The sequence below is a fragment of the Chaetura pelagica genome, unplaced genomic scaffold (genome assembly GCF_000747805.2).
Source record: "Chaetura pelagica isolate M959 unplaced genomic scaffold, ChaPel_1.0 scaffold383, whole genome shotgun sequence".
NCBI classification, from domain to species: Eukaryota; Metazoa; Chordata; class Aves; order Apodiformes; family Apodidae; genus Chaetura; species Chaetura pelagica.
Genome location: NW_009952804.1, coordinates 397,151 through 408,762, shown reverse-complemented (window position 1 = coordinate 408,762; position 11,612 = coordinate 397,151). Strand labels below are relative to the sequence as shown.

Below are 11,612 nucleotides of genomic sequence, written 5' to 3'. Positions count from 1 at the left end.
TCTTCAGCTTACTAACACCAAGCAAACCTAAGCAAAGACAGTGAAACACTCCTTACTGCTGGTTGTCAGATACTCAGCTACCTGGAAATGTATCCAGACTGCACTTCATAGGACAGTGCAAGTAAAAGTGATTTGTAATTACTCTTGCTTATTAACGACAATGTAATTACAGAGTGGCAAAATAATCAGTCTTTCTAGGACCCACCACTTCTTCTCTATACCAGTCAGAGCATGATAATTACATGGCAATCTGCTCAATGCAATTATTCAGCAATATACACATAGAGCCAGCTATTACCATACTTGAAGCCATTTCAAGTCTATACAATACAGCACTTAACGTTAGTGAAGTACTTTTAAACACTAAGTAATCTTTATAACAATCCTCTAAAGAAAGAAAAAGCCTCCCATTAGAAGAGTGGGAAGAGTAAACGGGAGGTGAAAAGGGACTGGCCAGCACCAGATTTCTTTAGATGCCACTATAATACATGGACTGATGTGGAGCTCAGTACTGCACAAAAAGTATCTGAAAAATTACATAAATTGGAGCCCACAAAGGTTGGGCTTCACCCCAGGGGACTCCCCAGTCTAACCCACTCACCCATCAGACTCAAACACCACTCAGTTCCACACGGCTGACTTTGTGCTTTATTCTGTTCAATGCCTTGGTTGCAAATAAAGCCACAGGTTGGATTAAAGTCATTAAGCTAACCTAAGGTGACAGAACACCATTACAGCCTATTCCAGATGCTGCTGCAATTAACAGCTGAAAACTAGACCCACAAACTCAACATACCTTGACTCCTGAGACCTGTCTGCACACCATTTACCTTACTTTTAACTCCTACATCCTCACGTGGCAGTGAAGACAAGAGTCCACTTCAGTAAGTTGTTCTATTGACTGAATAGAGATAGTGAAGTTTCTGGTCATGCAAAGTTAAATTAACATTAATTTCATTTTAGAAAAGCAAATCTGAAAATGGAACAGCTTTGTTCACTCTGCTGTTCACACTGCCTGCAGAACAGCATGGCCACCAAGCTGTAGGTGACACAATTTCAGGAGTCTGTAGAGAGACTCTTCTGAGGAGCAGCAAGTCACATGAGATCTGAATGTTTAAAGTATTAAGAGCATTTTGCTACTCTTCCATGAAGAGTTCTCCCCCAAACTCCCCAGTTCCTGCCCATGCTAAACAGCCCCCAGTGTTAGCAACTCTCCAGCTCCCATTCCACGACAGATTCTATCTCAGGTCTTAACTATTAGGCAGGTCCCAAATCACCTCCTGCAACCCTAATCTTTAGCAATCAGAAAATATAGCCAGGAAAGACCCCAAGAGGCCATCCAGGCCCTGCCCTTACCCCTAGGAAGGATCATATGTCATTCCTGACAGATATTTGTTTAATCTATTCTTAAAAGCCTCCAGTGATGGAGATTCCACAACTTCCCGAGGTGATGTATTCCTGGTGCTCAGCTATCTCTGCTGCTGGAACTTTTTCTTAATGTTTAACAGAGACATTTTTCTCTAATTTAAACACATTATTTCTTGTCCAGTTCCATACAGATATGGAGAACAGATTATTGCACCCTCCTCCCTTAAAACAACCTTCTGCATAACTCAAGACTTGAGTCTCAAGTCCTCTCCAGATCAATTCCTGTTAACTGCAACCTTATTTCTCTGCAAGTTCTAACTTCACCCTCATGAAAGCCAAACTGACATCAAGCATCTATGTATAATTCCTAACACCCTTTTTAACCAAGCTGTGCTGCAAAGCAAAGCCAAATTTTGTTTTCTTCTCCTCACGCTTTTTCTTCTACTTCTGACTTTACTTACACTTCCCATCTCAAGTGCACTTAGCCTGTCCACTCAGAAACCCCCAAGGGAGAATTCTCTGCTGCTGTCACTGTGACTGATGCATAGAACAACACCACCACAACAAGCATGTTCTGGGCAGCATTTTTAGATTAAACCTCTAGTATCATCCACACTAATTATTGCATTTTCCTCCAGGGCAACTCTTTACTCTGAGTGTTCAAGTCTGGTGTTTGGTATCTCCAGGCTCCAAAGGTTTCACTTACTGCTAGATTTGGTATCTGAAACCTCAGGTAGACCCTCACATCCCAGGTCCAGCTGCAGTGCTCTGCTGTCTTTGAGAATATAATGTGATTTCTATCAAGTCATGCCTGAATACATGCACAAGTGTTTCACTTTCCAGATTAATTTTAGTGTGTAGTTCAGTTGCTGCTTTGATTTTTTTGAATGTTAGAAGTAGCAGCTCTTATTACTTTTAATGTCAAGGTGCATTAGACTTTAACCGTAGTATCTCTTCAAAGATTATGTACGTTATGGTATTATTTTCAAACTCAGTTACAACCATAAAATCTCGTGTCAGACTGCCCTCTCCTGGTAAGCCAACACACTTCTAGCATAACAAAACAACTCACTGTTTCCAAATCTTAACATTTTCCTTGTGACACAAAAGCAAACACCCAAATAAAACATTAATGAAACTGCTTTGATAACTTCAGCAATGTTTCTAAAGCAGCACAAGATGAACAGCATTTAAGTAGTGAAGTTTCCTTCAAGTTGCCTTAGAAATTCTTGTCTTGGGAAAAACTTGATGGTGGCTGTAGAAAACAGTAAAACATACATAAAAATGAAACTGGTCTGTTTGCTTTTCAGCTTTATGAAAGCAGCCAAGTACATAAAGTATTTTATTCCACATCAGTAATGTTAAAAACAAGGTCACAGAAGAGATCATGTTCAACAGAAAGCTATTTCCTTGAAGCTGGCACAGGCACTTCACTAGGGCTGAAACAGAACAGGATGAAAAATGAAAGCAACAGCAAATGTTGAAGTAGACCACCTACAGTCATCACTTTTTATTACATTGTTCAGACTAGAAAAATGAAAACAGCAAGATGACAGGGCAAGTCCTGAACATTATGCACTGTATTTAGTGCACATACACCCACGACTGGAAATGCCCAGAAATGAAGAACAGCTTTGTTGTATGATGAATGTTTTGCTTTCATTAGCCAATTTAATTTTTTAGAATCAATATTGTATACAATAAATATTTAGAAGCTTTTTTTTTTTAATGACCACACCAGAGAAACAGAATTAATTAACTTTCTAACACAAAATTTAGTCTTACTTATAGGAACTCTACCCCCCCTTGTACGCAGAAGGTACAACAGCTTCCCCACCTTTTACTCCTCCCTTTCAAGCCAGAAGTTGTTTCCTTTCTTTTTTTTTTTTTTTAGCATATTTTTGAAATCTGGAAGAAAATTCATGCAGATTTCAAAAACTATTTATAAGGAATGATCAACATGGGAAGCATCAACACTGAGCAATTCTAGCTGAGAAGATGGTTTAACTACTACAGACAAACACTTTTTGTCTACTTCAAGCAAACTTAGAGAATACAACAAATCTTAAGTGTGAATCTTGTTCTTTCAAAAGGAAAGAGCTCTATCAGCAAAACATAGATTATATATCACCTCTCCCAGTCATCTAGAAAGTAACTTGTCACCATGGGCCAGATTTATGAAATTTATTCCTGTTTACTTAGAGCATCTAAAAGCCACGTGTTGCTGACATGTGTCCATGTAGTGAGTTGGTATCTTGACTGGACATTATTTACATGTTGTATGTAGTCTCACTGCTGCACCTTGCAACAAAACTCAGCAGCCCCTAGAGCAACCCTTCCAGCTGACAACATCTCTACCTTCTTGAAATGAATGAACCTGGTGCTGCAGAGAAAGCTAGACATTTGAGGAGTTTTTTATGGTATTAGCAGCATTTAATTGGTGTTGCTCTATAGACAGCACTAAAGTATGAACACATGTAAGCAAGGATGTAACTACAAGAAAGAGATGATGTCAAATTATGGGAAAAAAACCCTTGATCCTCTTGATTACCTTGCCAGGACTATCTACCAGTCCAATGCTCTGAGCCCAGCTAGGTCTTCCATGCTGTTCTGATCTTCAAACATTTTAGGCATCAAGACAAGGAAAATCAGTTCTAAGTTATCCATAACATTAGTAATACGGAAGGGAGGAAATAATAAGGAAATGTAAGTGGGAGAGGGAAGAAAACCACACTTAAGAGAGAACATGAGAACCTAATACTGACCTTCACTTCAGAAAATCAGAGGTAGCTAAAACCTCACTAAATGAGATATTTTCAAAGAGATTTTTCTACCTCTTCATAATGGTTTTGGTTACTTCTGAGGCTCCTTTTACAGAATTTGGCATGCTCTTTTTCCGGGTTTGAAACCAAGTTCTTGTTTCTTGAAGTGTGGACACACACAAGCTTTTCCTCCTCCATCTTTTGCACGGACCATCAGCCAGCTGAGCAGAGTCAGTGTTTTCCTTCCCTGGTGCTGAACACTGGGTGAGGTTTTGTTCCCTGTAGTGAATATTCTCTGTCAGGATGGATGTGCTTCTTGTTCTCCTGCCTTTGCCAGCAGAAGCTGGCAGGGGAGGGTTCCCTTGCATCTCACTGGGTACTTGAATCCATGCAAGTCCTTCCATTTCTGCACCTTTATGTAATCTCATGCTGCGCCTCACTCTGTGTTCACTACCATTCTCACTCTTTTTTCTACAAGGCTCTGAGGAGTCCTTTTTGGGCTGAGGACAGGATAAGATTTCCTCCACATTGTAAGAATAAACTGCAAGATCGTTTCCAGTTATTTCCAATTTTTCAACAGGAGGAAAATAGATGGAACTACTTCTTCTTTTTCTTCTTCTTCTTGGTGGACTACCTCTGATAAAATCCTTCTGTGGAGACTGAGTTCTTTGGGCACCCTCATGTACATCAGTGTCCTGCTGTTCTAGCAATTTGAGCCCAGTTAGCTGCCCTACCTTATTTAGGGGACTTCCCTGTGATTTCTCATTGTCTATTAAGGAACCACCTTCATTTGCTTCTTTTGCACATGCAGTCTCTTTGCCTTCTTGTAAATAGTCAGATGTAGCAAAACCACAATTTGCATCTGGCACAATGTTTGAAAGCTGAAAAATAAATACATCTTTAAATCTAGGCAAAAGGTAATCCACCAAAAAACCTAGTTTCAAACAGCTGACAACTAAACAACAGCTACTGTTTTCCTCCCCTAGTCTAGTCATTCTCAGAACACACCAACCAACCAACCCACAGAATCTTGCATGTTGGAATCTGCTCCAATGAAGGGCCAAACATATTGCTGGAAGTCTTGTTTAGTTGAGTCCTGAATACATCCTTCCAAGGATGGAGATTCTGTGGCCTCTCCAATGAAATTCCATGGCCCATTCCAGTGTTTAAAGACTCTTAGAGCTAGGTTGTTTGGTTATTTTTCCTTCCCCCAATACATTCCTTTTTTGATCCAACATCAAGCATGATGATTCTATGATAATGCTGACTTATTTTCTGGCAGTATCCTTACCTCTTGATCAATGCCAGAAACAGACTTCTGATCCCCAGGAGATACCTGGAATTCTGTGTCACTGGAACTGCTGGCTTCTGCCATGTCCAGGTCCACAGAGCTTGGACACACAGGAACTGCACAGCTGGTTTTCTCTCTCATTCTTTCAACCACTGGATACTGTTGAACATCCTTGTGAGTGTTCCAAGATCTGGTATTATCTAAAAACACATCCTCTGAATCACAAAAAGCACGTGGTTACTTGACTCTACTTGTCAAATGTAAAAAAATCTCTTTTTATAATACTACAACCTGCTAAACAACCACTCCAGATAAGTAATATAAAAAAACTCAGAAAGCTACTGCCCCTCACTTAACTACTCATGCCCACCTTACCTATTTAAAAAGGCTATGAAAACAGCAGCACCCAGTCACATTACAGAGAGGTGGGGTTTTTTTGGTCAACTTTACACTGGACTGCAAAAAGAGTTCAATTTATCCAGCTGAGGATTATTAGTCTGTAAAATCCTCTGGAATCTACTATTACAGAAACAATTAAAAGTAAAAAATGTATACTGGGCTTTTTTACCTGCACACAGAAGTCAGGATAATTATTAATAAGTTTTTATGTAACTGTTAAGAAAAAATGAAGCAACTGAAAGAGCACAACAAACTAAAAACCACATTACCTGAAAAAAGTGAAATTGTGTCGGGTGAGTTTGGAGATGAGTTTGGAGATGGGACAAAAGAGAAGAACTCTGGAACTTCAGGGATAGGGCTGAGAAGAGGTTTCTTAGAAGCCATCTCTCTTTCCCCATATAAAGCTTTTTTTACTTTTTTCTTTCTTCTTTTCCCAAACTTAGTTTGTCTTGCTTTCTGAAAAGATTGAGAAGACTGAATAGAGCACAGTGTAATTATAATGATCCCCTGCAATATTTTCCAGTAATTGACACCATTACTTGATTTTGATGGATCACATTTATTTCCCCTAAAATGAAAGTTTCACCCATTCTACCACCTACAAATTAATCTAAAAAAGCAAAGGAAAATTGCTTCTTCAATGTGAGATGTTTGTTGTTTAATTCAACCAAATCTAGAAGTCAAAGAAATTAAGTCTTTCAGCTCAAAATCACAGATTCTTCATTCATGCTTAGTCTGAAAAGGAAGAGGTGCATTCCCTCCTACCACATGAAAGCAAAAATCTTTTCTAAGTCTCACAACTTGACAGTGCTTACCCAGCATATAAGTAAGTGTGCAAGTTCAGAGAACTACTACTGCACACACTTGGCAAAAGAACTAAAACCTTGCTTTCTGTCCCTGAAGTCTGAAAAGTGATCTCCCCTCCTTCACCTCCATAGAGTATCCTTTCTACAAGTATTTAAACCCTGCTAGTCAGCCTCAACAAGCCTCAACTTTCTTATTAGAATGAGGTGTGGCAACAAATGTAGGAAAACAAGCTAGGCTTGAGTAAGAGAACATTGGCAGCAACAGGAAGCAACACCCTTCTTTACTACCAAGATCAGAATAATCATGTAATACACACAAGAGAAGAGACACTTGGATAGAGAAATAAAGGTAATATTCACCAGCTGCATTGGACTGTCACCTACTTGTGTTTTTTTGGCAGCAGATGTGGTCACATTCTTCTGTTGTTGAAACTTGCTCTTTCTGGGATTTTTAGTGTCTTTAGCATTAGGATCTGTGGCTTGTGAGATGGTAAAATCAGTCTCCTCTAAAATGGTGCTACTCTGCTGAGAAACATGAATGGGAAACTGTTGGAGTGCACATGTGTGTGCACATGCATACATCTGCTTTTATTAAAAACACATCTCAGCCCAACAGTCAGAAGAATCACACAGTAATTAGTCTCTGACTGCATGTATGAGGTCATCAGGACAGCTAGACACTCACAGCTGGCAATTCAGATTCACAGAGCTCATCTCCTCACACAGTACAAAATAATTCTGTTTACAAAAAAAAAGGGACATTCTAGTGAGAAAATAGTAATTTTTCATCTTCAGTTTCCTTCTGAGATTATGGGTTAATTCTTTTTTAATGCTTTTTTTTGCCCTGCCTCTCCAAGAAACCACTAGAACTGCAATACACTGAAGTCTGAAAGCACTTGGTACAGAAATTACTGTACAATAAATGCCTTAACATTCCAGCAACCAGAAGAGATACAGGTCTGATGTTCTGCCTGCCTCAGGGCTAGCAGGCAAAAAGGTCAACCACACTGATGATCTCCAGCACTGAACTTGGGATCACAACCAGATTTTCAGTAATGCCAGAAGCCATCAGAGGTTGCAGAATAAACTTGACTTCATCAGCCCCTATCTCATGTTCCTTTGTCTGGAAAAAAATAAACCAAGCAGAAAAATGAGACAGAAAACTTTGTTTCCATTCTCTTCCATTTTCTGTGATCATAAGATTTTTAGATTCCCATGAGTGAAGCCCCTGCTCCCATGAATTAAAGTCTATGAATAAATCCCCTCTAAATTTTGTCAGTCTGGGAAAATTCCTGGAAAATTCAATAGAAATAGTGAATTTCAGTATCAGACTATGGCAAAAAAAATGTTTTTAATAACTAAAAACAACTTTCACTCAAGAAATGAGATTTCCTTAAGACAATTACTTGCACTTACATGAGATACTTCCACATACCTGGATATATACAATCCCAATACCTGAAGCTATAAAACCTCTTGTAAGCATCAGGAGGTATAAAAGGGAAGAATTCTGTCCAGAGAAATGGAAAAAACAAACCAGACATCATCACTGAAGAAACTTACCTTTCTTCTAGTAGAACGAGTTCTAATCACATCACATTTGTCAGTTTCTGCTGATATATAAAGAAGATAAGATTATTGATTCAGTGTCAGCACAAAAAGTTAATCACATTTTGAGGAAATTATGCACCTAATTTCTAACATTATGCACAGCATGTTTAGCCATTTTAGTCTTGAGGAACTAATAACTTAGTCTTAAGGACTAATCAAACAGGCAAGATAAAACAAATCCAACACCTTAACAGCTTGCTTTAGAAAACAGGAAGATAAAACTTGTGAGGATTTGGTAATAAAATGATTTGCACTTACACAGCTTTGGTAGAGATACATACATTCATATGCACAACCCCCTTAAATATTTTGTTATTGTCTTGCTTGCTATTTTAAATGCATCAAAATTACAGAATCAGAATCAAGACAGTAATCCAAATGACTTAAAGCAGTAAGTCTAATTAGGTCAGCCAATTTCACAGAAAAATACAAGATCAGATAATAACCAGTTAAACTAAACAACAGGTAAGCACTGCAGCTACTGCAAAGACTTTAAGAAAAAAGCAAGAGCATTTGAAGTTCCGCACAACTGAAACATATAAAACCAAATATATTTGTATAAAAACAAATAAAGAAACAAACCCTGTGTCATCTCTGTTTTCAGGTACAGAAAGATGCATTACCTAATTACAAAAGCACAGGTTGGGCTTACCTTCTGCATTTGCAGCAGGTATGAGGTCTTCTGCAGCGACAGGATCCTCCACTAACTCTTGAGGAGGCTCAACACATTCCTTTAAAAAGAGAAAGTTCTTTTTTTGGGTCATATACTATACCAGATATACACTGAAAAACACCTGGTCTGTTCGTTTTTGGAAGACCAGGTGATGTTATTTTTTTTCTTTAGGAATGTGGCAGCTCATTTGCCATATATGGCAAAAAGAATATATGAGTAAACCAAGGCACAAATATTTTGTGTACCACCAGTACTCAACTTTAAACATAGCTCTCCAGGCCAAAATGCTACTTTAGATTTTATAAAGCAAAAGTTCTCAGTCTCATTCTAAAGCTTCAAACTGTATTTTAATATTTTAGAATTTCTTTTCAAAGCCAAGCACAATGGAGTGAGAAATAATTAAAGGCTCTTTTTACAGTTAAGAACAAACAAAACAAAACAAAAAAACCAACACACTAATAAAAACTTACATCACTGCAATCAAAGTCTGGCTGGGGTAATGGTTGTTCAGGGAGAGCTGCCCTTGCAGAAGGGCTGTTGCTCTGCAGCCCTGCCTGCCGGGCTGGAGTCGCTCCTCTGCGCAAGGGAGTGTTTGCAGGCAAAGTTTCATCAAATATTTCTGGGCTCAGAACTTCTCCAAAAGTAACTCTTTTCTTTGGCTTTTCAGAGCTGTATCTTTCAGTATTTTCTGTTGTAACAAAATACATAAGACTGCTAAGTGAATTTAAAACTTTTATGAAGACAGGCTGGAAGAGTTGGGGTGTTCAGCCTGGAGAAGAGAAGGCTCCAGGGAGAGCTTAGAGCAGCTTCCAGTGCCTGAAGGGGCTCCAGGAAAGCTGGGGAGGGACTTGGGACAAGGGCAGGGAGGGATGGGATGAGGAGGAATGGATTGAAACTGGAAGAGGGAGATTCAGGTTAGATCTCAGGAAGAAATTTTTCACAATGGTGAATAGTGAGACCCTGGCCCAGGTTGCCCAGGGAAGCTGTGGCTGCCCCATCCCTGGGGGTGTTGAAGGGCAGGTTGGATGGGGCTTGGAGCAGCCTGGGCTGGTGGGAGGTGTCCCTGCCCAGGCGGGGGGGGGGATCTAGATGATCCCTCAGGTCCCTTCCAACCCAAACCAGCCTATGATTTCTATTACCCTATGATTTCTAAATCAGAATTTTAAATTTAAACAGAACTTTAAAAAAGTAGAACTAAAAGACCCCAGACTTTCAGGGTCTTTTTATGGATCTTAATATTCTCTTAGAAAACACGTTCCCCAACCAAACAGCAAAATACCAACTTTACCCTGACCTGTCCTGTGGATTCAACCAGAATTTTCACTATTACAGTATGAAGAACTAAGGAAGAAAATAAAAGACTAGAAATGACTAGGTGTTCCACAACTTCCAGCTGACAAGTGTAGTTTCTTGAAAAGAAGCCATTCTATTCTAGTATTAGAGGCTTTGTGAAGCTTTAGTGTGGGATTGTTATTTCTTTTTAAATATACATTATTTTCCTTGGCGACTTTATTTTCCACTTCACACAGTAGGATGCCCCACAAAGTACTTGAGGGGGTAATGCACATCCTTCTGCAAATTTACCAGAGGAAAACCCTTATGATCCCACACAATTCTTGCCTATTTAAAACCAAAAGGGGAATCTGACCTGTTTGCAGAGCTTCAGAGATGGTAGCACAACTGGAGACTGTGAGAGATTCACCTCCTCCATCAACTGCACCGTTTGAATATTTCTGTCAAATGGAAGTGATATAATAATCTATTCTATACCATTTAGTTAAAATATTGTCGTTGTTCAAATCAAAACTGAAAGTAACTTTTTTCTGTAAGCAACACTTACAGTCTTATTGTTTAAAAACCTACTGGTTTTCTAAATGAAAAAAACTGAACAACATACACACGGATCTTCTCATTACATGAAAGCTTGAAACAAAGCTTCCAAGATGACCAAACAGCAAACAGATATCCACTGCTAGCATTACACTATTTCTGATGCATGTCAATTCATCAAAAACTATATTTAACCATGATTAACCTGGTCTAGTGGGAGGTGTCCCTGCTCATGCCAAGGGGGTTGAATCTAGATGATCTGCAAGGTACCATCCAACCCAAAGCATTCTATGAGTCAAGTTCTGGTAGCTCAATACTGACTGCAGAATTTCAGGCTTAGTATCAGTACCCCTATATAAATCAGTGAACCAACCTTTTCCATTAGCTGCTTCACTGGAGTTTTCTTTAACACCGACCGCAGATGGAGGCCCCTGGGTGTGTGTTCGTTTAATGAAGTGTTTCCTGCCTGCAGTGGGGTGGTGGGAGCTGTAGTGTGTGAGGTGACAGGGGGCTCCCTTTCATCAGGTATTACCAGGCTCAGCTCTTCCACAAAAATAATTTGGTCTCTGCTTGGATCTGATACATCAGAACCTAAAGATACAACAGATACAACAACTAAAGACTGAAGTACAACTGAGAAGACTTTAGAATTAATGACATTAACTAGAAATCCTGATTCTGTGCATCATCACTAAGCATCTTGAAAAAATCCATTTGTCTCTCAATTTCTGTTACACCACAGTTAAGTGCTTCCTAAAATTGCCACACTTTGAAGCTATAGAACAAAAATCTGCAGGTAACGACCAGGAGAGAGAAGTTACAACAGCTAAAACCAGCTGACACAGAAACCATTCTCAGTTTCATTGAAAGAG

The 11,612-nt window shown here is 39.2% G+C and overlaps 1 protein-coding gene across 1 annotated transcript in view; it reads right to left on the bottom strand.

The window, feature by feature from the left end:
- Nucleotides 1-4,184: 4,184 nt before the first annotated feature.
- CDCA2 (cell division cycle associated 2) overlaps nt 4,185-11,612 on the bottom strand; it is a 9,905-nt gene continuing 2,477 nt past the window's right edge. Inside the window, 10 exon segments of the mRNA XM_009995018.1 lie at nt 4,185-4,240; nt 4,243-5,011; nt 5,422-5,636; nt 6,090-6,276; nt 7,011-7,148; nt 8,190-8,239; nt 8,890-8,968; nt 9,381-9,598; nt 10,559-10,643; nt 11,114-11,331. Of these exon segments, the coding sequence (XP_009993320.1) occupies nt 4,185-4,240; nt 4,243-5,011; nt 5,422-5,636; nt 6,090-6,276; nt 7,011-7,148; nt 8,190-8,239; nt 8,890-8,968; nt 9,381-9,598; nt 10,559-10,643; nt 11,114-11,331 (2,015 nt within the window).